The 27,795-nt window shown below is 38.5% G+C and overlaps 1 protein-coding gene across 6 annotated transcripts in view; it reads left to right on the top strand.

Annotated features, from left to right (window-relative positions):
• The window catches only part of axin1 (axin 1), a 130,714-nt gene that overhangs the window by 47,115 nt on the left and 55,804 nt on the right, over nt 1–27,795 (top strand). For all 6 annotated transcript variants that reach the window (XM_043711956.2, XM_043711948.2, XM_043711951.2 and 3 more), the window contains one exon: nt 13,909–14,049. In XM_043711956.2, the coding sequence (XP_043567891.1) occupies nt 13,909–14,049 (141 nt within the window). The remainder of the gene's footprint in view (nt 1–13,908; nt 14,050–27,795) is intronic.

The following is a 27,795-nucleotide window of genomic DNA, read 5'->3' as shown; positions in this document are numbered from 1 at the left end:
TGGATGCTGGAGACTTGTAGGGATGATGTGTGCAGACAGAGACCCACACTATCACTCACTCCCTCTCTGTCTTTTTATGCCATACTTAGTTGTTGCTTCCACCCTCATGAGTACCCTTTGGTGGTTTGCTTGTATAGAATGCTGATCACCACCTACGTCTAAATTGCACCCTAACTTAGCATCCTCCATAGTATTTCATAATACTGAGGAATTAAAGTCTTCACCATATCTGTAGCCACCATATTTTCTGTCTCGTGGACATCTGGACAGAGAAGGGTTTGGGGAAAATGGCAAAGAAACACTGTTCCACAGTTGTGCTCACCATCACTTCACTTCTCCCCTTAAATTCAAAAATTCAAGATAAATTCTTAAATGTACTTTTTTTTTGATGGCTGAAATGCTTTTCAATGCCAGTAATCAAAATGCTGCTTAATACATTTCTGATCTTCTGGTTGAGGTAAGGTAATGAGGATGTTCACTTCTGATAACTGCACAATGTTCAGCACCATATGTGACTTCCCAGGAACTGAAATAGTCCATGTCTGAATGCAGCTTGACTTGACCAGGTTTGGGCTGACCAGTTGCAAGAAATATTTGTGCCCTGCAAGTTCAGGGAATTACCATTTCCAACAAGAGAAAATGTAGCCATTACCTCTTAACATTCAATGGCTTTGTCATTACTGAAATCCCCCAATATTATTTTCCTGGGAGTTACTATTGATCAGAAACTGATCTAGACTAGCCATGTAAATACTGTGGCTACGGGAGGAGTTCAGAGGCTAAGAATCCTGCAACCAGGACTCCTCCATATCTGTCCACGCATCTGCAAGGTATAAGTCAGGAGTGTGATGGAATGCACCCCACTTGCCTGGATGAGTTCAGCTCCAACCTGAGCTTAACATCATTGAGGACAAGGCAGCCTGTTTAATTGGTATCACATAGACAAGCATTCAGTCCCTCCAGCACCATTACTCAGTGGATGTTATCTAGAACATGCACTATAGAAATTTGCTGAGGGTCTTTACACAGAACCTTGGAAATCTATCATCACCATCTCATCCAGAAAGACTAGCAGCTAAACACAGGATCACCAGTATCTGCAAGTTCCCCTCCAAACCCCTCACCGTCCTGACTTGGAAATATTTCACTTTTAGATCAGTCAGTCAGTCAAAATTCTGAAACGCTCCTTAATAGCGTCATAGATATACCTATAGATTGTGGGAAGAAGCCCACGCAAACACGCGTCATAGATATACCTATAGAACGTGGACTGCAGCAGTTCAAAAAGGCAACTCGCTACCATCTTCAAGGGCAACTATGAATGGGCAATAAATACTGTCCCATATAGTGACTCCTATATCCCATGAAAGAATAAAATAAAATACTGTGTTGGTGATCATGTTCCATCCTTAAGATGATAAAATGCTTTGATAATTGTCAAAGTAACAACTCCTTCAGTGCTTTCACTGTACCAAGTTTTATTAATGTTTAGACTTTTATGGTTTTTGTGTGCATTGTGAGTGAGCTTTTATTATTTGATATTTGGAGAAAGTCTGTTTGCAGAGCCTTGTCCTTTGCATTTTGTTTCTTATCAGTGACACCGTCCAGTCATTATTCAGGCCTTTTTTCTTCACTGCTACTGCTTCCACTGTATATTTAAAAATTGTATGCAATTATACTCATTCTCTAGTTCTCTCTCAATCCAGTAGTTGAATTACTGCTTTTTCCTTCATTGTACTGATGTTTTAAAAAAAAACCTTGATTTTCCATTCTTCATAGAACATACTTTTATCTTTCGCAAATCACCAGCTGCTACCATTTATCCTTAAGCTTCCTTCATTATTGACATGCTTTGCCTTGCAATCTTCTCTGATTTCAATGGAATTTCATTGTTAAAGCTACCTTCAAGAAGCTTGATTTCGTCTTGCATATCAGACATTTTTGTACTGAACAACCTTCAACTGTACAATGCTAAAGATTTTCCAAAACTTGAATACTATTCCCATAAATGGGGAGTGTTCTCTTGCACCTGGATTGCATTCCTATGCAAGTTAAAAAATGAAAAAAAGTTTGTTTGAAAGCTGCTGTGTTTGTATCCCTCTTTCCATCTTTCTAATTTATTGCTTAACCAATGAGCAAGGCTGCTTTTGAACTTTATTATCTTTTTATCCTTATAAACTTCAAAAGCATATTTTCCACTTTCCACCTTCGTGTCACTATGCGCATTGAAATAGATTCCTACTCTAAATTGTTTTGTTCCAGGACCACAAAGCTATCAGTCTCCTTGCACGCCATTCCCCAAATGTACCTTCCTTCTCTGAAATTCTATAAGCCTCGAAATTCCTATTGACTACTACTTAATTTATCTACTCATTTATTTTTGTCATCTTCAGCCTTAGTTGTGTTTTCCAGGTCTTGGCACTTCACTTTATGATTTATCAAGGAAACAGTTAATTTTTATTGTTTAAATGTGAGTCCTAATGAAGAGTTATGCCCAAAGCATAGACTCTCCTGCTTCTCGATGCTACCTGACCTGCAGTGCTTTTTCCAGCACCATGCTTTATGGACTCTGACTTCTCCAGCATCTGCAGTCCTCACTATCTCCAAATTTTATCCTTTCACACCACCAAGTCACTAAGATTAAACTTGACAGGTGAATGCAAACTTATTTACTTTTGTGTGCTTTTTGGTGAAAGTAAATCTGAAGCGGATGCTCTGAGAAGTCAGTGAAAAATCTTTGAAGTGTTTATCAAATTAAAATACCATATCATGAATATTGAAATCCTGTACATTGTTATTCTTGGGATAGCTACAGGTTAAAATGGTTCTCAGACAGTTAAATTGGGAATAGCTGAACTACTTTTCCCTATTTGTAGTACCTCCAACCCAAAGACTACCATCACACTCTCGCTGTCTTCCCCAGCTCCCCCACACTCCCAAAAAAAACTTGAAGCTAAAGAAAGAAACAGTATATATGCCTCTGTGTTTGTAAAACTTGTGTTTGAGGTTTCCTGAGGGTGGTGCTTGTATCCTTCAACAAACTTTAGTTTGGCATTTGTTTTTTGTAACACTGGTTAATAAACACAGGCTGCTGGGAGGAACATAAATGACAACTGAAGAAACCTCTGTACTGACGTGTAATAGTCCATCCTGTTCATATGTTGTCACATCTTGGCCTCCTTAACTTTACTCTTAATGACACAAAATATACTTAGCACACCATTAGCTATTGCATGCAAAACAACAAGCTGGTATAAGAGAACTGCATAAAAATTTAAGAAATATTCAGTTCAGAAGTTGAAACATGTTCCCTATCAAAATTTTGAGGCAAAGCAACTTTAACAACAGCCATTTTTATTAAGCTTTAGTATAAAGTAGCCCTACTCTAAGCACCTGGACACAATGAGCGATATATGAAAGCATATTGAAACTTGAGTTAAAATTAACGATGTTGAAGCAGCAACACTATTTCTGTGGAGATGAGCAAGTACTGAAACATTGATCCAAGAGTGTTTATTCTTGAGGAAATACTGGCAAAGAAGCCCGCAACAGAAGCTGATTTCAGAGAATCTGTCTGTTCACTTAGCTCCTGTGTTAATATTTACTTTGGTAGTGAAGGCAACTCTTTCACTTTTTAATAATGCACTAAGCTGCAAAGAACACGAACTTAATTTAAAATACTTATGATAGAATGAGACATTAAAGGCCAAATAGGTAAACATTACTTCATCATGATATATTGTCATAAATTGAAGCTGTAAAAATACCTTGTCAGTAGGATCCAATATCTACAATAATTCCAAAATTCTAAATTATTAGTCATTTCTTATTCTCTTTGGTTCTCCACACGTCTCCCAAAAACCCTGCTTATGGACTGTCTAAAAACAGGCATAAATTAAATAAATAATCTGTATATAATTATTTTAAAAACCTGACTTTCAGTCTTATACAGTATTTGCATTATATCACAAATACTATATTTGCTTAACAATGAATACAGTAAAAATTGCCTGTGTTTGAACAAGTTTGTGAAAGTGAAATATATAAATTCTTTATGCATTCTGGTTCAGATTGTTTGTTTGTTTTTGCTTGGCATTTCACATGCAGTGTTAAACATCAACTGTAAAAATCAGTATTGGCTTATGAATTTGCTATCGGAATACTCCAGGTTTTTTAATTAGTGCCTTTAACATGTTTGATCTCTTGAGGGATTTTGGGGTGCCTTAGATCCCTTGGGAGATTTCCTGTGGTTTCCAAAATCAGTCAGAAGTTTTAAAGATCCTGTTTTTAATATAGTTGTGGTCATAGGTTTCGTAATATGTCGTGCTTTTCCTTTTGAGTTTGAAATTGATAAGCAGCACTAATGTTAAACTTACAGTATAAATTTGGAGTCTAGGTCTAATCTGTCTGCAAAGTGAAATGTAGTGTCTGTTTGGGAGAGCTAGTGTCACAGCATATAGAGTGTAAATCCACTATACTGTCTATCTTGGTTTAAAAAGTGTTCATTAAATCCTTTGGACCACTGGATGTTTTTATTAGTATTCCTGCTTCATTGAATATTTAGAGAGGAAAGATTTTCCCTCGACCCCCCTTTTAAGTATTCAAATTGTGAACTGTTGGATGAGCGTTTCTTTTATTGTTGTATCCAACCTTGCACCAAGCACTGTGCAAATCAGGGCCTCTCCAGAGATCAAGCTGGGAAACATTGAGTTCTGCAGAAATTCATGCAGAACTTGAAACCTAGCCAGAGGACTCAGATCAGTAGCTACAATCTAAATGTATCATAAAATACACATGACCGTCTAAGAATAGCAGATCCTGCTAGTCTCGGTCTTAAATACGTCGATACCTTTTTATTTTTAAGCAGTGTCCCTTAATTCTAGATTCTGCCACAAGGGGAAACTTCTAGCACCTACCCTGTGAAGTTGTTTAGAATCTTGCGTTTGAATGAAATCACCTCATTCTTGTAAACACAAGTTGACATAGGGCTAATCTCCTCCACCTTTGTCCACAAGTCACCCTCTTCTTTCCAGGAATTAGCCGAGTGAACTTTTTCTGTATTGCTTCAAATATAATTATATCCCTCTGTAACTAGACACTATACTCTAGATGCAGATTATTTATGGACCTGCAAATCCATAGCAACACTTCTCTACATTTATACTCCATTTCCCTTGCAATATGGACAACATTCCTTCCTAGTTGCTTGCTAGCTTTGTGATTTGTGTACTAGGACTCCCAGATTCCTCTGTGAAATAATTTCATTTTAATCTGATTATGATTCAATATTGTAAAAGCAGTATTGCAATCTCTTAACTTCATGTAACAAAAGGATTAGTACCAGACCATTATTTTAACATCAGTATCTTATAATTTGCATTGATTGTTAATTTGCTGAGATGAAGTTTTAAAAAAACTTGCTAACTATTTCCTGCTGGTTGATAATCAATAAATCTACACTGATTCTATTCTAATTAATCAGTTATTACAAGGCATTGTCAAGGATTGCACTGTTAACTGTAAATACTTTTTCATATTTAGTGACATAATTAGTCGTGTAGAAGGGATACAAAATATGAAAAACATCTCATTGCGTGTCCATTTATTTTCTGTAGCATTTTTCACAATGCACTTTTGTAGATATGTAACTTCATAATTTGTTTTAGAAGCAAGATTTTTAGATTGGACTTGAAGTATTGAATGTGAAATAAATGGAAATGGAATCAAACCCTGAATTTAAGAGGTTAATAAACTAACCTAAAGTGAAAATCAAATGATTTCATTGGTATATTATATAGGTCTGAGTTAGAATTAAGATAACACTGGACAATGGGTGAGCTACTTCTGAGTTTTCATAGAGACAAAATGTCATTAGTTGCCTTTGTGAAGGGACTAAGTTATTCATCCAAATTGTCATATTAGAAAGATGTTGGAAAGCAAATGGTAAACCAAAGGAGAATTTAAAGGACCCATACACTTTTCAGTCCATTAGGTCACAATCTTTGTTCTCCTTCCCTAATGACATTCTGCATCTATCAATACCAAATAGACTGCAACCATTCAAGATAGCAACTTGTTGCCCTTAAGAAGATGACAAAAAGGATGCATAGTAAATGCTAGTCCAACCAGCAATTCCCACATAATCTCACAACATGGAAACAGACCTTTCAGTCCAATTCGTCCACGCCGATAAAGTTTCCCAAACTAAACTAGTTCCATTTACCTGAATTGGCCCATATCCCTCTAAACTGCTCCTTGGATGCTGCCTGACCTGCTATGGTTTTCCAGCACTACTCTAATCTTGACTCTTAATCTCCAGCATCTGCAGTACTCACTTTCACCTTTTAAAAAAAATATGCCCCCTAGTTTTGAATTCTTCCTCCCACCACCACTCTAAATTTTTAAGAATGAAAGCACAACCTGAGAATGGCACAAAATTACTATGGCTCACTCTTCAGAACTCAGTTGAGCCACAATGAAGTGGGGATTGTTTGCACAAAAGCAGTTTGTTTTAGTTTTGTGTGTAATTTTCTCACAAGGCACTTAGTCAGCTGTAAGATTGAGAGGGTGATAATGTATCTGCCAACAGCCTGAACTAAGCACATAGAGATCATTAGGAACCAGAATGTTTCTGATTGAGTTACTGAACATGAATTGCAAGTGGGCCTTAATTTGGAATGAAACATCCAAATTAAAGAAGTAAATTTGTTATATCTGCTGATAAAGCTAACAGAAGAGGATAGCAGTAGAATCCTGCAAAGAGTGCAATTCTGCAAGTCAAGTACCAGATTGAGGATTGTCAGTGAATTTTAGGACTGATGGGGTGCCTACGTTTGGACTCCGAAATGAAGAAACGCTTGCGATTCTGTATTGTATAAGAGAACTCTTGAGCCTACTTAAAAACGAAATGGTCTGTTGAGAATTTTGGACTTTACATTAGTACTTGTGATTCTCTTGAGTTTTTAAAAAAAAACTAGAACTTTGAAGTTCCAAAATGTTAATGATCCCTTGAGATCATAGCACTGTTATGACTGCTGATTCTTCTGTGTTAAGGGATGGTTTGAGTTGATAGAGATGCGTCTGTTTGACAATAATAGAATTGATGTATTGGATCCATTAGCCCTTCAGAGTATTTTAATATCTGAACACACTAGGATGACTATCTTTCAGTTTTGATTCTAGGCTGGAGCAAAGGGTTCTGGAGTTTTGAAGGGTAATTCATGTGCATTGAGAAGGATGTGGCTTGTGGATTTGTGGATTGCTGAGGTCTGCTGCTGTTGGGGGCCAGTCTAATGGTCTTGAATGAGAAGAAGGTCCAGGAGAGCAGAGCCCAAATTGACTTGAATTCTTTGGAGCACGAGTGATACAGCATGGGCACAGACCCTTCAGTGCAACTCATCCATGCTGGCCACACATTCCAATCTGACCTGGTCTCATTTGGCCCATATCCCTCCAAACCCTTCCTATTCATATGCCCATCCAGATGCCTTTTGAATGTTTTAATTGTGGCAGCCTATTCCATAAACACATTTCCCTTGGCGTGAAAAGATTACCCTCAGGTACTTTTTAAAATCTTTTCCCCTCTCGCCTTTAACCTATGCCATTTTGTTTTGGACTCTCTCACTGATGCCACATTTTATACTTTGTACCCTTGGGATTATTTATCAACAACTACTTCATACTTAAAAACATTGTTGGTAAGTTGCTTTTAAACATAATCTTTACAAAGTTTGAAGCAAAGTACTTTAAAGCCATCGAGGTTATTTCTTTTATTTCTCTGAAATGAGTCTGCTACCAAAAAGGACAGTTCAGTTCTGGCATGCATTACACTGGCTGCCAATCAAAATGAACCAAATAATACAAATTTCAGGTGGTTGTTCACATACATAAACTGAAATCTTTTTAACTTTTCCAGCAAGGGGACAATAAATCTAATTTTTTTAGATGTTGTTTTGTATTTAAGTATTCACCAGTGTTTTACTTGTCAGACAAAGGTTTTGTATTACATCTGTCAGTATCTCTTAAGAGACCTGCTCATCACTGATCACAGGAGTGACCTGAGCGTCTAAAGCAGAAGTGGGGAACCTTTTCATGTTGGAAGGCCGCATTATGTTAGTTGTAATCTATTAAGGCCCCATCCGAGAAACTTCAATTATATATTATTCAAAATTCACATTATTTTGTAAAAATCTAACTACTATGCACTAACCAACTGAAAAAAAGAAAAAAAATGTTAATTCTAAAATTACTTAACCTTTTAATGACTTTGTTGTGACTGCTTTTTGAAGGAAAGTATTTGAATATTTGGTTGCAGCATGGAGGTCTACAGTTTTAGCTGATCTTCTAGATGGGTATCCATCATTTGTGATCTTAAGGGTGTCTTGATTTTGGCTAAGTAGGAGAATGTAGATTTGTAGCAATAAGTGGTTGAAAAACAAGAAAGCATTTTTCATGCATGTCGCAAAATTTGGATTAATTCAAACGGTGACACACAATGGCCTAGAAGGCCACAGGTTCCCCACCCTTCGTCTAAAGGTTTCATTCTCCTATCTTCCCTCCAATTTCTTCAAGACACTCCACTAGAAGCATGCTCTTCTGTTGTGACATTGTATCTTGTTATTAGACCGGACCCTTATGTGCCTGAGGAGTATTTGTATATAAGACCTGCAATAAGTCTGTTTTACTCTTAAGTACCCACAGTATCCATGCTCAGTTTTTTATGTTAAGGGAGGTAACCTAAGCATTGCTGTATTAGGTAAAATGTCTTTTATGAAAACAAACTCATGCCAAGATATATTCTGCTTGATGAATTTTGAGTAGTTTATTATAGAAGAATTATTTATGCAAAACTTAAATTAGCGGAGGCAAAGTTTTGAAGAATTAATCTCTGTTTATGTGGTTGTCCTTTGGTGAAGACAAACATATGTTGCATTCAGTAGGATATTCAACTTGGAGAACCTAATGTATTCTGGGTATATCTACAGATTTCACATGCTCAGAATGCGGTGGGTAAACTCTTTCAACTGTTGTAGTGCAGATAATCTCAAATTTGGAATATTTGATTGAAGAGTAAGTGTTAAGACTTAGATATCTCAGATAATTTATTAGCAAAGCTACTCCTGTTTAGAACAAGATTTTTTTTTGTGTGTGTTGCCTTACTTGAAACCTAAGTTTAGACATTGAGAGAATAGATTCCCTACAGTATGGAAACAGGCACTTTGGTCCAACTAGTCCACACCGACCCTTCAAAGACTAACCCACGCAGACACATCTCCCTCTGACTAATGCCCCTAACACAATTGGCAATTTAGCATGGCCAATTCTTTGGACTGTGGGAGGAAACCGGAGGAAACTCACGCAGACACTGAGAACGTGCTGTGCAAACTCCACACAGTCGTCCGAGGCTGGAATTGAACCTGGGACCCTGGTGTTGAGAGGCACAGTACTAACCACTGAGCCACTGTGTGGCATCCATGAGTAACAGGAAGCGGGTAACTTTAGATTAGCATTGAGATGGAAAACACTGTTAGGTGATTCTGGGGCAATTGATCGCATAAAACATAGACCATTGAGGTTTTTTTTAACGAAAGGATGTGAAGAACGAGGGTTGAAAGATGGCAAATTAATGGTTAACACTGATATTAATGCTAAATGTATTTTTGATGTGCTTAAATCTCTGAAGGTTATGTTCTAATATCTTTCATATTTGACTAGATAAATATAATATCAGCATGATAAGGTGCTACTGTTGTGACTACTATGAATGTTTTAATTTTGGAACAGATTAGCTCTAATTGATATCAAACCACCTATCTACTGGCTTTACATGTGCATTTGCCTGCATTAACAATTCTGATCGCTGTTGGAAAATGCCATGTTGACTTTGAAATATGTTGGGATCTTAGGTCATAAAAAGTGCTTTATAAATGCAGTATTCATTTGTATTTGCCCTAATACTTAACTGGGTGAATTGAGTGATTTATAAAACAACAGAACAGTCCCAAAGAACAGTAATATTTTGGGTTTTTTTCCTTGCAAATTTCCACTGATTTGGTTGCATGGGCTCAATCAATGACAAATTGGCAGCTTTTTAAAAATATATCAGCCATAAATAGCCTGTCACAGTTCTTCTACAATCCCGTGATCCACTCTTGAAAAGTTATGCTAGTTAGAGAAAGATCAGAGTTGAGGTGGAATGGAATTGCAGAAAGCTTGTACTGCTTACTGAAACTACTGTTGTAAAGGAGTTTTTCTAACCTTTAAAATTTAAAGAATGAATTATTGTACTGCTTACAGTAATTATCATAGTGCAAAAGTGAATTCATTGCAGACTGGAATCTTGTAGTCAAAGCAGAGCATTAAGCAATGGAAAAGGACAGTAAGGTTTTGTAAATGTCTGATTATACTCAGAGAAGCTACACAATGCAGTTGAAGAATTTCTGTATCTCTATTTCAAAAGAATTAATATTGGACAACTATATGGATCAATCATCTCATTATAACCCATTCTTAATCGGGGATTTTTGGAAATGACAGGATGTCATGTATCTTAATTTCATTCATACCATTTCCTCTTATTGCTATAAATATTCAGCAAGTGCATTGAAATAATTGTTTTGAATAAGCCATTTTAATAGCTAACTTGTTTCTAATAACTTGTGTAATGTTTAATCATACATTTTGATGCTTGACTAGTCATGAAGTCAAGTATTCAGATATCTGTGCACTCATGACTTTTTATTATGATAACGAAACAGAAGTTACAGAGACCAACTTTCTCTTTGTGTAAACATTTATGCACAGTCAAATAATACAATAGACACTTTATGCTCAACTTGGTGTACGTTATCGATTGAATGAAAAATGAGATGTGATATATAACTGACAGATTTCCATGACAACTAATTAGTATTTGCACCAAAATTTATTATTATTTATTTTGGTTTTTCTCTCCTATCTGCTTTGGTCATGCATCAATATGGACATTGATGCTGCCACTGCAGTGATTTTCAAGATGTGGCCAGAAGACCATCTGCAGCCAACAAGCTTCTTTGCAGTTAGCAAATCTCCTGTCAGGTCCCTTTTACTATGTGCTCAAAGTCCCTGGAAGTTCAGAATTGCAATAGGTTGTTCTCTAGTCACCCATCAGGGATCAGGTTTTTTTTTTGTTTATCAAGACTGGCAATCTTTAAGAAGCTGAAGCATTCTCTCTCTTGTCCCATACTGCTTTATTGGGCCCAACCAGATCTTTCCTACGGTTATGTTGACATCCTTTTTTCTTGAAGCAAGGATTGAATCCTTAATAGTAATCGATTCTTTAAAGTTACATTGTAATGTAAAATGAGGGAAGAGAGGTGGTAGGAACAGAGAAAAGGCTAACCAAGGAGTTCAGCTTCAAAGGAATGGAGAGTTGGAAACCAAGAACTGTAGGAACGGCTCTCCCGTGTGTTTTGTGTATAGAGTGTTTCATGACTGTACAATCATTTGCTGGTCATTTGATTTTAATGCATGCAACTAGTCCTAGCTCTAAAGTATTGGGCATGCTGACTTCTTAAATGTTTCCATGCAGTTAAGAAGTGCTTAACTTTGGTTTCGCAATATTGCCTTGAAGAGCTACTATTACCAGGGATATTATAGAATGGGGGAGGAAATGAATCTCAATCCTACTATCCTTTCTGGGACACTCTGCCACCCATTAAAAATAGTTGTTTAATTGATGATATTGCTAACATTACTAAAATTGATTTAGAGTCCTAATCTTGTGACTTCCTGTACTCAGTAGTATCCTTTGGAGCAAAGATAAGATATGTTTTAAGGTTCAGAATAATTTAGCTTAACTGAAGCTTTTTCAGTACTGTTCATATCTGTAGGAGCCAGTTTTTGCAATTTTACAGGATGTCCAAATCTGCAAAAATATTCCTAATTGCACATGTTTTGGTTTTAGAATATACTTGGAAAGTATTTCTGAAATTCTATGAATATGTTGTGTTGCCCCTCAGCACCACTCTGCTTTTTACCCCAAACCACCCATAACCTGCAAATGCTAATGTCTGGACTAAATCTGTAAGCCAAGTGCATAAAAATACTTGTACTTCAACTATACCTCTAAATGGATGATTCATGTCAATATAAGGCAAATGAACCCGGAGTTAATTGCACGAGTGCATACTTTTCCATTTGCACAAGCCAAATCTGCTGCACTGTTCTGTAGACAGGAACCTTTGCCGATATCATATTGAAGATTTCAGGCAATGCCAAATTGTTGGACAAAGCCCAGCAAGTCCTCCCCATTCTGCTTTAGCATGTCTCTTGTACTTTGACCTGTCAAGCAGACAGATCTAGAGCACAGAGGCAGAATTGGAATTAACGTCTTGACTTAAAACTAAGCAGTTATGCCATTGCACACTTCTTACATACGCTCTCACTGTAATTTTCCAGTGTTTGGCTTGATCGTAATGAAAAGAAATCAGTCAGCTGATGCACAAATTTACTCCGCCTCCAATAACTTTCTTCCAATTGATTGGGTTATATCCTTTGAGACTTATTGGTGTGTATGATCTAGAATACGATCAAGCTAAACAATTTGCAATTTCTTTTTCAGCTAAAATGTCAAATAAGGGTTTATGGCATAGTCAAAGATAAACATTTAATGGCACAAAAGGAGGGCACTCAAACCATGGGTTCCACACCAGCTCCTCAAAAAACAATCCAGTCAGTTCCACTCCTCCTGCCCAATCCCATTACCTTGTGAGTTTATTTCCTTTGAGTTTATGCCATTTCCTTTAGGCATGAATGATTTTTTTTAACTTCAATTGCCATCATGGTAAGTGAACTTCAAACTATAGCATTCACTGCATAAACCTGTTGTTCCAGTCTTGTCACTCCTGCATCACTTGTCCAGAATCTTAAATCTGTGACCTGTCCTCCTGTACCATCAGATAAGTTTCTTTCTTGTCTACCTTCCCCCAAGTCTGACTTAATCTTGTACATCTCCACCAAGTCTCCTTTCAATCTCCTTCTCTCTAAGGATGGCAAGCCAACCTTTCTAGCCTGATCTTGTAGCTAGCCCTCCACTCATACCCACTACTGCTTGGAGCCATTCTGGTTAAAAACCCTGTCAACACCCCTCGAGGACCATCACATCTTTTCTAAAGTGTGATGAGAATGTTAAACACAGAAAATATATAGCTCGTAACTTCCAACTCAGGATGTTTTTAACTTCGACTCAGCATTCTCTGTTAAAGTTTTGGTTTTTCAGCTCTCAGCTTTTTCCAGGGTGATTGCAGGTTTACTAGTCCCATTGATGTAATCTAAGCAAGGTTCCTTAAGGCATGGGGTAATTTTCTTAATTCTTTAAGATGAATTATTTCAAAAATTTAACTTCCTACTACTCAGGTCACTCAGGTCTCATAGAATCTGCTAACATTGATTATGCAGTAACACTTTCTGGTTTTTGATTGGCAAGAACAAATGCTACAGCATCTATGCCAGCACAGTTTGAAAGGGTATACATGTCTTGATATCTCTGTCAAGAAATATACTGGAAACATACTTGAACTAGATAGTCAAAAGCTGGATTATGGTAGATGTCGGGTATTCACAATATCCAATATATGTGCAGTGCATTAGTTTAGTTCAATGATTTGTAAATCTGAAGTCATGATTGGACCTCAATCACAGCAAGTGATTTAAGTTTGTTAACTTTGTCTGCTATGTTTTAGAACTTGTGAATGTTGTGATTTTTTTATTTAACTATTGTAAAAATAATCAAATATTTCAATGATGCTGTGTACACTCATGGCATTGAATTCTGAGATAAGGTTAAACTAGTGATATTTAATTTTCTAAGATGAATAAGTCATAATTTATGTTAGCATGATTTGCATAACTTTTTTTTCTTTTATCCAGACATGGGTCATGGCGGGAACCTGTCAATCCTTACTATGTCAACACAGGGTATGCTTTGGCACCAGCGACAAGCGCTAATGACAGTGAGCAGCAGAGTATGTCAAGTGATGCAGATACCATGTCACTGACGGATAGTAGTGTGTAAGTATCTGCATGTGGTAGAATTTTTATAGCAATTGTTTTTATATTTTGAAACAGTGGAAAATAACCAAAGTACTTGCTTTGTAAAATGTAACATGGTGAAACATATTTTTAATCTTTGGAGATTAGCAATGTTTTGAATATTGGCTAAATTATTTTTCTCCCTTTTTTCCAGTTAATAATTAGGGAGAAAATATATATTAAAGTTTAAAAACTGAGGTTGCTTTGCAAAGTGAATTATGAGGGCTTTTGAGTTGCTGAGGGTAATCATTAGAACTGATCCCATTATTTCAAGTTGAATATTGTCACTCCTGCATCACTTGTCCAGAATCCCAGTCATCTATACTCCCCCTTTTGCTTCAGCAGCTCATTCTGCAGACAACAATGCAAGGTTGACTTGGTTAATTAAATTGTAATTTATTCAATTTATTTTAAATTATTTGCTTTATGGGGTTTATGTTCCAACTAAGCATGTATATGCTAGTAAAAGTTGATCTTTTCATTCACTTTCATTTACAGATAGTAATTCTACAAGGCAACTGACAGGGAATAAAATATAACAGTGCAGTGCTTGTTTTTGGATTGTGCATAAATGTTAATTGTCAGTTCTCAGTTTCTTGCCAATCTGTTTTTAGTCAAATCATTGGCAGCAGTTTTGTTTCTTGTCTCCACACACTAAAATAAATAATTTTATTAATTGTTTTCTCCACTGTAAGTCAGCATCATTTATAGTGAGCTGTTATCTGTGTTGCTATATATGCTGTAGTGTTCTGTTTTGGACCAAAGTGTTCCATTGTTTAGATTGTCTGCCCACCCCTGGTGGCACTAGCTAGTTGAGGTTTGGATTGAACATGATGGTTCCTATCAAATATCAATAAAACGGAGTTTAAGTTATATTCTGTAGTGTTTCAACCTGGTGGAATGTCCATCCAGTTAGAAAAAGCTTGTTTGGACTTAGCAAGATGGGTATAAACTTAATTCCAGTTTTACTTCAAAGTAGTTGGCATTGAGTACGTACAGCAAGTTTTATCTTTTTTACATGGAATAAAGATGAAAGATTTAAGGAGCCGGATACCTAAGATACCAGAGTTTCCCAACCCTCTTAAACTTTATCTCAATAAGAAATTCAGGTTCATATTTAACGTTGGACATTTTGTTAGACATTCACATGTAGTGGAATGAACTGTTTTATATATGGAACATCAAGTTGTCCAATATGGAATCTCTTAGGAGATTGTTGGCTCTTGAGCAGTATGGATCAACTGAGTCAGAGGTCAAACAGCTATTTTACCGTACAAGAAGAATCTTTCAGAAGTGACTTAATTGCAGTCAAAGTGGTTATGAGCTGCTGGTTTTGTTCAAGACGACATGAAAAGAGATGATCATATTTCACCTTGGGTTGATCAGAAACTAGTATCAAGTTTGCAGTTTAATTTAGGCTTGTTGCACTGAAAAAAATATAAAATTTATTGTTCGTATATCTTGAATTTTAAAGCATCGAAGGATGTAATTTGACTCAGTGGCCTGTATTAGCTCTTTTTGAAAGAACTATTCAATCAGTCCCAATCCTCTGGTCTTTCCATGGTCAATCATTTCATTAAATCCAAGCAAGGAAGCATAGTCACTCTTCCTGTTATTCACAAATTGTGATTTAAGATTGTTAGTGGAATCTGAGTGTAGTCGTTATTCTGTACATTCATCAACTGAAAGAAAATTAGATTATAGAGATTTTAGAGATCTCTGTTATGGTTGTTGGTTAATGAATCATATATGACATGAAGCCATTTAGATTAGATTCCCTACAGTGTGGAAACAAGCCCTTCGGCCCAACAAGTCCACACCAACCCTCCGAAGAGTAACCCACCCCCCCCCTTTGACTAATGCTCCTAACAACTATGGACAATCTAGCATGGCCAATTTACCTGACCTGCACATCTTTGGAATGTGGGGGGGAAACTGGAGTACCCGAAGGAAACCCATGCAGACATTGGGAGAACGTGCAAACTCCTCAGACACTCGCCCAAGACTGGAATCAAACCTGGGTCCCTGGCGCTATGAGGCAGCAGTGCTAACCACTGTGCCACCCCAAAAGTAGTTGCAGGTGCTCAAATTGAAACATTTGTACCAAAAAGATGTACTGTTAGCAGGCAAAGCACATTCCTACCAAGACAACAACAACACTTTTAAATTTGGCAAATTAATTTAAACCTGGCAGTTGGAGATTAAGGACCAATTAAATTTAAATTTGATGGTTTTGACAACAGAGAACCAATCCAACTGTAAAGAAGTTAATAGTTCATCAAGGATATAAAGTAAGAGGGCATTTGAAATTTGGCAGAAAGCAAACTGCCCTCTGAAGAGATTAGCTCTCTGAGTACCCATCATCTGACTAAAGATACAGCGGAACTTTTATCTAATATTCCTGACACCAGAATTCAATGCAGAGGCATTCCTGATGCAAGAATTTGAAGGAGGAGGCATTCCTGAAAGAAGACCAGTGGAGAAGGTGTGGAGCATTCCTGGCCATACTTTCGAGAGACTAAGTTTAATGTTTTTATAGTATTTATTGGAAGTATACCATTAGAATTTTCTTTTATTCGGGAATTGTTAGTTGTTAGAGGGGATTGTATGGTTTGTTAATGGTTCTGTTGATTCATTCACTGTTGGAGTTGGATAAATAAATTGTTTAAAACAAGTTTATTATAAAATAAAAACCGAAAGAACTGCGGATGCTGAAAGTTGGAAACAAAAACAGGAATTTCTGGAAAAACTCAGCAGGTCTGGCAGTATCTGAGAAGAGAAGTTAACATTTCGGATCCAGTGACCCTTCCTCAGAACTGTTGGTTATAACCTGGTGTCATGTGACATCCAACTGATCGATTAATGTGAACATTTCATATGTTCATTTTAGTTTTAATTGAGCTAGAAATAAATCAAATGTTTAATTATGATCTAATTATTACATTGCATATCGTGGTCATTTTAATGTAATCTATGCTAGCTGGTGTTAAGAGTCTGTAATTTAATTGAAGCATTTTAGTGTTGAATTTTTAATGTGGGATGCTTACCCTAGTTTTGGATGATTTTCAAAATTCATTTGAGATGTGAGTGTTATTTGCTTGAGAAGTATTTTATTGTTCAGGGAAATGATGAGCTGTCGTCTTGAACCCCAGATGTGTTAAGGGAGGGAGTTCCAGGACTTTGACCAGCAACACTGAAGGAAAGCAACATAGTTCCAGGACAGGGTGATAGGTGAGTTGGAAAGGAAGAGTCAGGTGGTGGTAGTCTAATTTATCTACTTCCTTGACCTTCAATGTAATAGTGGTAGTGGTTGCAGACTTGGAATATACTGTTTAAGGAATATTGGTGAAATTCTGCAGTGCATCTTGTAGGTGGTACATATTGTTGCTACTGAGCATATGTGATGGACTGAATGTTTTGCATGTGGTCTCAATTAAGCAGGTTGTTTCTATGATGATGAGCTTCATACTTGTCCAGGCAAGTGGGGCGTATTCTGTCACACTCCTGACATGTGCCTTTTCAATAGTAGCCAAGCTTTGGAGAGTTTGGTGAATTCCACTGCAGGATTTCTAGCCCAGTACAGTTTCTGGTCCCTGATAACCATCAGCCTGTTGCACATGCTGACAAGTAGGGGATTCAGCAATGATAATGCTATTTCCCCTCACTTGCTACTTCTCAGCCTGGGCCTGAATATTGTCTATCTCAGTACTTGAGCAGTCCAAATGGTGCTGCACATCTGCAATTGTCAGCAAACATCCACGCTTGTAACTTTCTGATGGAGAGAATGTCATGAAAGCAACTAAAGGTGGTTGGGGTTAGGACACTCTACTGTGATATCCCAGAGTGGGTTTGATTGAAGTCCAGCAACCACAACCACATTCGTTTGTGCTAGGTTTGACTGCAATCATGGCCTGTATTCAGCCTCATTCCTGTTGACTTCAGTTTTGCGAAGACTCCTTAATGCCATGTCATACACACTCACTCACTGTTAACAACCCTTCCATCACTTTGTTCGGGAGAGTCTGAAGGAGCCACAATTAGCCAAGTTGAATTTGTCCTGCTTTTTATATATTGTACATTGTCACAGAATCATACAGCACTGAAACAGACCCTTTGGACTAGTCAGATCATGTTGACCATAATTCTTCCTGTGCTTGGTCCATATCCCTGCAAACATTTCCTATTCATGTACTTATCCAAATGTCTTTTAGACGTTGTAACTGAATCTGCATTCACCACTTCCTCTGGACGTTCATTCCACACACCCACCATCCTCTGTACAAAAGAGAAAAGATCCCCCATGTCTTTTTTAAAAATCTTTCTCTTCTCACCTTAGACATATGCCCTTAGTCATGAAATTCCCCCACCACAGGGAAAAGGGACCTACTATTCATTTGTCTGTACCCCTCATGGTTTTATAAAACTCTGAGGTCACCCCTCAACCTCCTACATTCAGGTGAAAAATGTCGCAGCCTATTCACCCTCTTTTTATAACTCAAACCCTCCATTCCTAGCTACTTCTGTAAATCTTTTCTGAACTCTCTCCAGCTTAGTAAGATCCTGCCTATAATAGGGTGACCAGAACTGGACACATTCCTCCAGAAGAGGTCACCAACATCCTGTATAACCTCGACATTACATCCCAACTCCTATAATCAAATGGTCTGAGCAATGAAGGCTAATTACTGCCTTAGCCACCCGTCTAAATGTGACGTAAACTTCAAAGAATTATGTACCTGAACCCCTAAGCATCTCTGTTCAAAAACACTACCCGAGGTCCTCCTTTTTCATTGTATGAGTCTTGCCCTTGTTTGTTTTACCAGAATGCTATACCTTGCATTTATGGATGTTAAACTCCCATCTGCTAATCCTCAGCCCATTGACCCAATTGATCAAGATACCTTTGCAATCTTAGATAAGATCTTCTACTATATCACCAATTTTGGTGTCAATTGCAAACTTATTAACCATATATATTCTTCTGTATTCTCATTAAATAATGACAAATATCTGGACAATTGTCCACATTGCAGGGTGGAGGCAAATGTTGTCACCTCTAGATGGGTAAAAGATACTATAGTATTGAAAGGCCTTGGAGAGAATTAAAGTGATCATCACGCAGCATGAAAATAGGCACGGTAAACCTAAAATAAAATGAGAAGTCTGTGAGGATTGAAAAAATAGTACTAAAATACTTGAGTTGCAGTGGAATGAATTAGCATGAAAATTGAATTGCATTGCAAACTGTTCTGCCTCGGTTAACTTCGAGCACGTTATTGACTCTGAAAATGAAGTCCTAAATAAAGTCTGGGGTCTTGCTTATTTGAGTAGATCTTCTGATAGGCAGCCACATCTTGGGGGAAATCAGTTCAATGTTCTAAATTTACCAAAGAATGTTGCAGAGATGAGCAACCATATCAGAAGAACTACACAGACACAGGTGCCCTTACAGCCAAAGACATTCCTTAATATTATTTCCCTGTTTAGCCATCCAAAACCTAATTGCACTTTATCAAAACAGCTTTGTGAAGTAATTCATTCTCCCAGTCTTCCAAAGTATGATTGCTGTCTTATTTATTTTGTTTCAGTAGGCAGTATTAAACTTTAATGGAATATTTTGGCTTCATAACATTGCATGTTCTTGATTTTGAGTACATGATTCTGATTTTTTTTTTTATAGATCGGGTCCTGATGTGAGTTTAGCCCAATCAAGTTTGAGAGATTTTCTTAAAAAGGGCTACACCTTACAGTGATGAAATGCAGATAGTTCCTGAGTGTACTTTCATTTATTCAGAGAATTTTCAAATTTGTCTGTTGGAGTATAGAAGAAGCAGGAAATGTATAAATGGATATGAGTTCTCTCTCAGGTCAGGGTGCAATTTATGGTTGTGTGTGGAAAAATGTTCCTCTGCAGACTATTTCACATTTTCCAATTAAAAGCAGAAATGTGGTTGGAGTGAAAACCAAAAATAATGGTTTGAATATGAATCTTCTTGCGCAGATGCATCATTAACTTTGAATATATGGTACATTTTCAGCTTCTGTAGATATTAATCGCCACAGTACTGTAGAATATGTTTACACAGTCAGCCATCAAAATTGTCACATTGAGAGAGCTGCAGATTGCACCCCATCTGCTAAGTACTTTGGGACTGTAATGCACTGGCAAATTTGGTTAGTAGGGCCCTGTTCTTGCAATTTAATCATTTCAGCATCCCACTTAGCTTGAAGGCATTGTGGCTTTCTTTTGAAGTAGTGCACAAAGCTTCTAATAGCAGGGGGTGGTTTAAGAGACCATCTGCTGAATACTTGCAGAAGATGATTATAGAGGATAACAGACTTAGACTGAAAATATATGGTAAGTTCATGAAAAATATTGAAATAATAACCCAAATGCCATGAGTGCGAGAGGGGTAGATTGTTGGTAGCTCTGGTCATAAAAGCAGAGTTGCATTATATCGTAATTGATGAATGCTACTGCAAATCTGTTTTCAGGAATGCCTCAGCTACCCTGTGATTCAAGTTTTTTTTTCCTGTTGACTCTTCTAGAGACTTTCTCAAGTGTCACTTTGATTTTTGAGGGCTAAATTTTGATTCACAAACACTACTTTTTTATTCTTACTAATAGTTAATTATGTGATGCAGTCACATAGTAACAACGCAGCTTGTATTTGTGTTGATGTATGGGAAATTTGGTCTTGCGCAGAAGCAGAATTAGGAGAATTAATCACCCTCAATTATGTCTGGGACACCTGCACTAACCAACCCACTACCCTGCGGCTGAGCACTTCAACTCCCCCTCCCACTCCGCTAAGGACACGCAGGACCTGGGCCGCCTCCATCACCAAACCCTAACCATCCAACACCTGGCAGAAGAACGCTTCATCTTCTGCCTTGGGACCCTCCAATCACATGGGATCAATGTGGATTTCACCAGTGCAACGCCCCTCTTCTCCAGTCCATCTTCCCTCCCAGCTATCTACTCCACCTTCCTCTCCAACCTATCACCCCCACCTTTGACTATCTGTCGCATTCCCATTTATCTTTCAAACCCCTTGGTCCTCAAGCATGTGCAGTTCTTGTTTTCTCTTCCTCAATTATCAGCCCTCCATTAAACTTTAAGCCACAATGTGAAGGAAGATATGAATTTCCTAGACATATGAATTGTTAAAAGATAATGAATAAATTAGAAATGAAATATTTTAATGTGCGTGCATATATAGTAAAAGCACCTGCTGCATGTTGAGATCGCAGCTAGTCTACCTCATTGCATTTACACAAGGCTGAAAGATATATTTTGTTAACCAGGCATTTACTGCACTTTTCATTGAATAGAATCCCTGCAGTGTGGAAGCAGGTCCACTGCGACTCTTCGAAGAGCATCCCATCCAGACCCCACCCCAATCTCCTATCCCTGTAATCTCCCATTTCCCATGGAAACCCATGCAGACACGTGGAGAATGTATGTGTGGAGTTTGCACAGTCACCTAAGGTTAGAATCGAACCTGGGCCCATGGCACTGAGGCAGTAGTGCTAACCACTGAGCCACCATGCCACCCCAGACTTAAATCCCAGTGACTGGAGGAGCCAGGGATATCAATACCTGACTTAAGTTTAGCAATTGACGAAGTTCATTACAATAGATCCTACTATATTGCCTCCCCTGAACTTAAGCTAGAGGCTCTAAATTAATTTAAAATTAAATAATTATCTTTGTGATTTCAAACCCAGGTTCCCAAAACATTTATTGGATGACTGGGTTATTTGGTGGTAATGCCACCAGACCATAATCTCCCAAACTCAGTTAGCTGTGTATTCTTTTATTTGAAACTATTCTTGTTCCTTCAGAGGCTCCTTCTGTCTCTCCATCCTCCTCCCCCAGCCCCTGCAGTCTCCTTCATCTCTCCTCCTCATCCCCCCCGAGCCCCTTTGCCTCCACCTTCCCGCCCCAGCTTGAAGTCATCTTTTTACCCTGGAATCTCTTCTTTCTTCCCACCATCAGCCTTGCAGCCTTTCTTCCCCTCCCTAATGTGTAGTGTCCCTCTTTCCCTACCTCAGCCCTGTAATGCGAGTAGAGTACTTAACCTTCCAGCTGTTCCTCCAGTCCCAGGTTAGTTCTTTTTTGCTAGTAGATTCACTATCTGCAGCAAATGTGGGTGAGAAATAGACATAAGCACCTGAGATCAAATGTGTGGACGATTAGCTCCCTTACAGATTCCATCTTGTGTTGGGTAGAATCGAAGGGGGGTGGTGCAAGGATCTTGGTCATTTTCCTTTCTTCCTTGGTCCTTTTTAGAAGTTTTCATGATTGAATTTACCCCAGCCCCATGCATGTTGAGCACTGGATTACCCAACAGAAAATGCAATATATAAATCACATCTTAAAATGATTCTGACTGCTAGTTTCAGGTTGTAACTTGTGCATCAGTTCTGTATTGTTTAGCATAAAAAGAATGAGTGGTTATCAACCTTTAGTTAAGAAACCCAATTAGTTTGTGTTTCATTGTTTATCAGTTGAGATTTCATAGATTTGTTTTCATTGTGTTTTGGGGGTGGGGAGGTGGTTTCTACAGTAGATATCAGTATGGATAGATATGTGCTTGTAATTTTTTAGCCATGAAAATAAAGTTAAATTACTGTTGGTAAGAAGCACATTAGGATTATTGAGTTTGAAGGCCAAGGAAATCATAAGGGTTTCAGTGACAGGTAGTTGACCTGCATGCTGTTACAAAGCTAGATATAAGTAGTATTTGTGATAGAGTCAGAAAGGTGACTGTAAAATAATTTTTTTTAAATTGTCAGATAATAATCTGAAGCAGTGGCCAAACAAAGTAATGCAATCCATAGCAGCAGCATGACACCCAGTTGGGGAACTGGCAATGACTTCTTCAATCTATCTTGTATATAAGTTGGCAGAAATCATGTCTCATTCAAGACTAAACATCAGCCAGTCTAATACCTGAGCCCATGGAGATTTGAAAAATATAGTTGACAGGTAGGGCTTCTGAAATCAGTATAGCTGATTTGCTGTCTTTAGATGCTTTGCTAAGTGACAGTAGCTAGATGAGCACGAGCCCATGAATACATCCTTGGGGGAATCCAGAAGTAAAACTGGAGGGAAGAGAAGAGAACCCCTCGCTGTTGGTGGTGCTGCAGTTACGATTTGATTGACAAGCATTTGAGACAAAGCTAGGAAAGTGTCTCAAAATTATTTGAGCGGCTACCACAAATTAAGAATATTTCACTTGGTGCAAAATTACAGAAAATATTATTGCAAGATATTTTACTTCAAAAAGCAATTAATAACGATTGCACGTGAACTTGCATTTGTCTCTTTCTATTCTCAATTCTTGACCAATCTTTTATTTTGAATGACTTGCACATAAACACTTGACCGAAATGATTGCAGATTTGGCTTCCAAATAAAAGGTAATAAACTCGAGGGTCTGTATCATTTAAAGTTTGCTTATCTCGGTGGAAGTTCATTTTGTGGATTTTTGTTTTGAACTGTTGGAGGTATTGTTTGAAGACATGGGGAAATCATCAATGCACTTCGCCTCCAGACACTGGAACACCACCTAGTGATCCGATAATGTAAAAAGATCAACAGATTTTGAGCCTGCTTCTTGCTTTTAGATGCAAAACTGCCAGGATCACTCCTTTTTAAAAGAGTAAAGAAATAGAATTCTATAATTAATCAACAATCAAGAATAAATGTTTTGAGATTAAATTCTGTGGTTTTACTTATTTTTCTGTGAAATTTGCAGGCCAGTTACTTTGGAGAGAGTATGCTAAAGGGACTACTGCTGGAGGAAAACTATTAATATAAGCGTATACCCTGTTTATAAACTATCAAACTAGGTCCTTTTGGCTGTGAGCTAAGTAAACAACACAAACGGTACAGGCTGGTTGGAGGTGGTGAGGGGTGGAGAAAGAAGAATGAAAGAAAAATGGAAATCAAATGTCATGAGGTCATGCTTTGAAGTTGTGAAATTCATAATTGAGCCCCAGAATCTAAGTGCCTAAGTAGAAAATGGGGTGCTGTTCCTCAAACTTGCACTGTGATTTGTTGGTACATTGCAGCAAGCCTAGGACAGAAATGTTATCATGACAGCAAAGTGGGATTTATTGAAATGGCAAGCAACTGGAAGGTCGGGGTCATTCCTATAAACAGCAGAGGTGTTCCACAATGCAGTCACCCTCTCTGAGCTTGGACTTGCCAACGTGAAGGAGCTCATGTTCTGAACAGTAAAAACAGTAGACTAGATCAAACAAAGTACAAGTGAACTGCTTCACCTGGAAGATATGTTTTGGAGCCTTACATAGTGAGGAGAGGAGTACTGAGCATTCACCGTGCACATTCTCCTTCCTGGGGCTGGCTGTCTGTCTGTCTTTTTCTCCCCCTCTCGCTCACCCCGATTAGCAATTCTTTTGTAATGGACCTTCCCTTGTCCCATCTCTGCCTATTTCAAAATGAGAAACACAATTTTCCTGTTCTAAAATGGAGCCTTATCAGACTCAAAACATTAGAGCCGCTATCCCTCCAAACCCTTCCTATTCATATATCCATCCAAATGCCTCTTAAATGTTGCTATTGTACCAGCCTCCACCACTTCCTCTGGCAGCTCATTCCATATACGTACCACCTTCTGCGTGAAAAAGTTGCCCCTGATGTCCCTTTTTATATCTTTCCACTCTCTCCCTAAGCCTATGCCCCCTCTAGTTCTGGACTCCCCCACCCCAGGGAAAAGAGTTTGCATATTTACCCTATCCATGTCCCTCAAACTCTATAAGGTCACCCCTCAGCCTCCGACGCTCCAGGGAAAACAGCCTCTCCCTATAGCTCAAATCCTCCAACCCTGACAACATCCTTATAAATCTTTTCTGAACGCATTCAAGTTTCACAACATCTTTCCGATAGGAAGGAGACCAGAATTGCACGCAATATTCCAACAGTGGCCTAACCAATTTCCTGTACAGCCGCAACATGACCTCCCAAGTCCTGTACTCAATACTCTGACCAATAAAGGAAAGCATACCAAACGCCGCCTTCACTATCCTATCTACCTGCAACTCCACTTTCAAGGAGCTATGAACCTGCACTCCAAGGTCTCTTTGTTCAGCAATACTCCATAGGACCTTACCATTAAGTGTATAAGTGCTAAGATTTGCTTTCCCAAAGTGCAGCACCTTGCATTTATCTGAATTAAACTCCATCTGCCATTTCTCAGCCCATTGGCCCATCTGGTCAAGACTCTGTTGTAATCTGAGGTAACCCTCTTCGCTGTCCACTACACCTCCAATTTTGGTGTCATCTGCAAACTTTCTAACTGTACCTCCTTTTGCTCGCATCCAAATCATTCTGCCTTTGAGCCAGTTCTGTATCCAAATGGCTAGTTCTTTCTGTATTCCGTGAGATCTAACCTTTTCTAATCAGTCTCCCAGGGGGAACCTTGTGAAACGCCTTACTGAAGTCCATGTAGATCATGTCTACCGCTCTGCCCTCATCAATCCTCCTTGTTACTTCCTCAAAAAACTCAATCAAGTTTGTGAGACATGATTTCCCACGCACAAATCCATGTTGACTATCCTGAATCAGTCCTTGCCTTTCCAAATACATGTACATCCTGTCCCTCAGGATTCCCTCCAACAACTTGACCACCACTGATGTCAGGCTCACTGGTCTATAGTTCCCTGGCTTGTCCTTACCACCCTTCTTAAACAGTGGCACCACATTAGCCAACCTCCAATCTTCCGGCACCTCACCTGTGACTATCGATGATACAAATATCTCAGCAAGAGGCCCAGCAATCACTTCTCTAGCTTCCCACAGAGTTCTCGGGTACACCTGATCAGGTCCTGGAAATTTATTCACCTTTACCCGTTTCAAGACATCCAGCACTTCCTCCTCTGTAATCTGGACATTTTGCAAGATGCCGCCATTTATTTCCCTACTGTCTATATCTTCCATATCCTTTTCAACTCTCTCTTTCTTTTTCCATAGGTGCTGCAAGACTTGCTAAGTTTCTCCGGCATTTTGTTTCTTTCAGATTTCCAGCATCTGTAATGTTTTATTTTTACGTTCATTGGAAAGCACTTCATTGTTTCATGCACCACACAAGGAAAAGTTATTTTAATCTGCAATTTTTTTTCATCTTTTCATGGGGCCCATTATTAGTATCCATCCACAAGCTTTTATTAAAGTTCAAAATGGTTAAAATCGGTACAAAAAAATTACACCATTGGAACAGTCCCTTCGGCCTTCCAACCCTGAGGCAAACCAGATCCTCTATCTAAACCTGTTGCCTATTACCTAAGGATCTGCATCCCCTTCGCTCCTGACCCATTCATGTAAAAGTGTAGATACATCCTAATGATGCTATCGTGCCTGCCTCTTCCACTTCTGGCAATGTGTTCCAGGCACCCACCACCCTCTGCATAAAGAACTTTCCACCCGTATCTTCCTTAAACTTTTCCCCTCTCACTTTGAACTCGTGACCCTTAGTAATTGAGTCCCCCACTCTGGGTTGGGGGTGGGGGAAGAAAAGAAGCAAGGGGGAAGCTTCTTGCTAACCACCCTGTCTATACCTCTCATGATTTTGTAGACCTTGATCAGGTCATGCCACCACTCCCAACTTCTGTCTTTCCAGTGCAAATAATCCTAATCTACTCAACCTCTCTTCATAGCTAGCGCCCTCCATACCAGGCAATATCCTGGTGAGGCACCTCTGCGCACTCTCCAAAGCATCCACATCCTTTTGGTCATGTGGCAACCAGAACTGTACGCTGTATTCTAAATGTGGCTAAACCAAAGTGTTGTGCAACTGTAACATCACCTGACAACTTTTGTGTTCCATACCCTGTCGGATGAAGGAAAGCATGCCATATGTCATCTTGACCACTCTATTGACCTGTTTTGCCACCTTCAGGGTACAATGGATCTGATCACCCAGATCTCTCTGTACATCCATTTTACCCAAGGCTTATCATTTACTGTATAGTTCGCTTTTGAATTGGATCTTTCAAAATGCATCACCTCGCATTTGCTCGGATTGAGCTCCATCTACCATTTTTTCCGCCCATCTCTCAAATCTACCTATATTCTGCCATATTCTTCATGGTCTGCTACTCCACCAATTTTAGTGTCATCTACAAACTTGCTAATCAGACCACCTATACCTTCTAGATCATTTATGTATATCACAAACAATAGTGGTCCCAGCATGGATCCCTGTGGAATACCACTGGTCACAGTTCTCCATTTTGAGCAACTCTCTTCCACTGCTACTGTCTCCAGTTGCCCAGCCAGTTCTTTGTCCATCTAGCTAGTACACCCTGGACCCCAAGCGACTTCACTTTCTCCATCGGCCTACCATGGGGAACCTTAACAAATGCCTTGCTGAAGTCCTCATCAATCAACTTGTCTCTTCCTCAAAGAATTTTATTAAGTTGGTAAGACATGACCTTTCCTGCACAAAACCATGTTGCCTATCATTGATAAGCGAGTTTTCTTCCAAATGGGAATAGATCCTATTCCTCAGTATCTTCTCCAGCAGCTTTCCTACCACTGATGTCTATAATTACCGAGATTATCCCTTCTACCCTCCTTTAAACAAGGGGATAATGTTAGCAATTCTCCAGTTCTCTGGGACCTTACCCATGTTCAAGGATGTTCCAAAGATATCTGTTAAGACCCCAGTTATTTTCTCTCTCACTTCCCTCAGT

The sequence above is a fragment of the Chiloscyllium plagiosum genome, unplaced genomic scaffold (genome assembly GCF_037043375.1).
Source record: "Chiloscyllium plagiosum isolate Xiang-an unplaced genomic scaffold, Cpla_swu_hap1 HiC_scaffold_20, whole genome shotgun sequence".
Classification (NCBI taxonomy): Eukaryota; Metazoa; Chordata; class Chondrichthyes; order Orectolobiformes; family Hemiscylliidae; genus Chiloscyllium; species Chiloscyllium plagiosum.
This window is presented reverse-complemented; position numbering and strand designations above follow the sequence as displayed.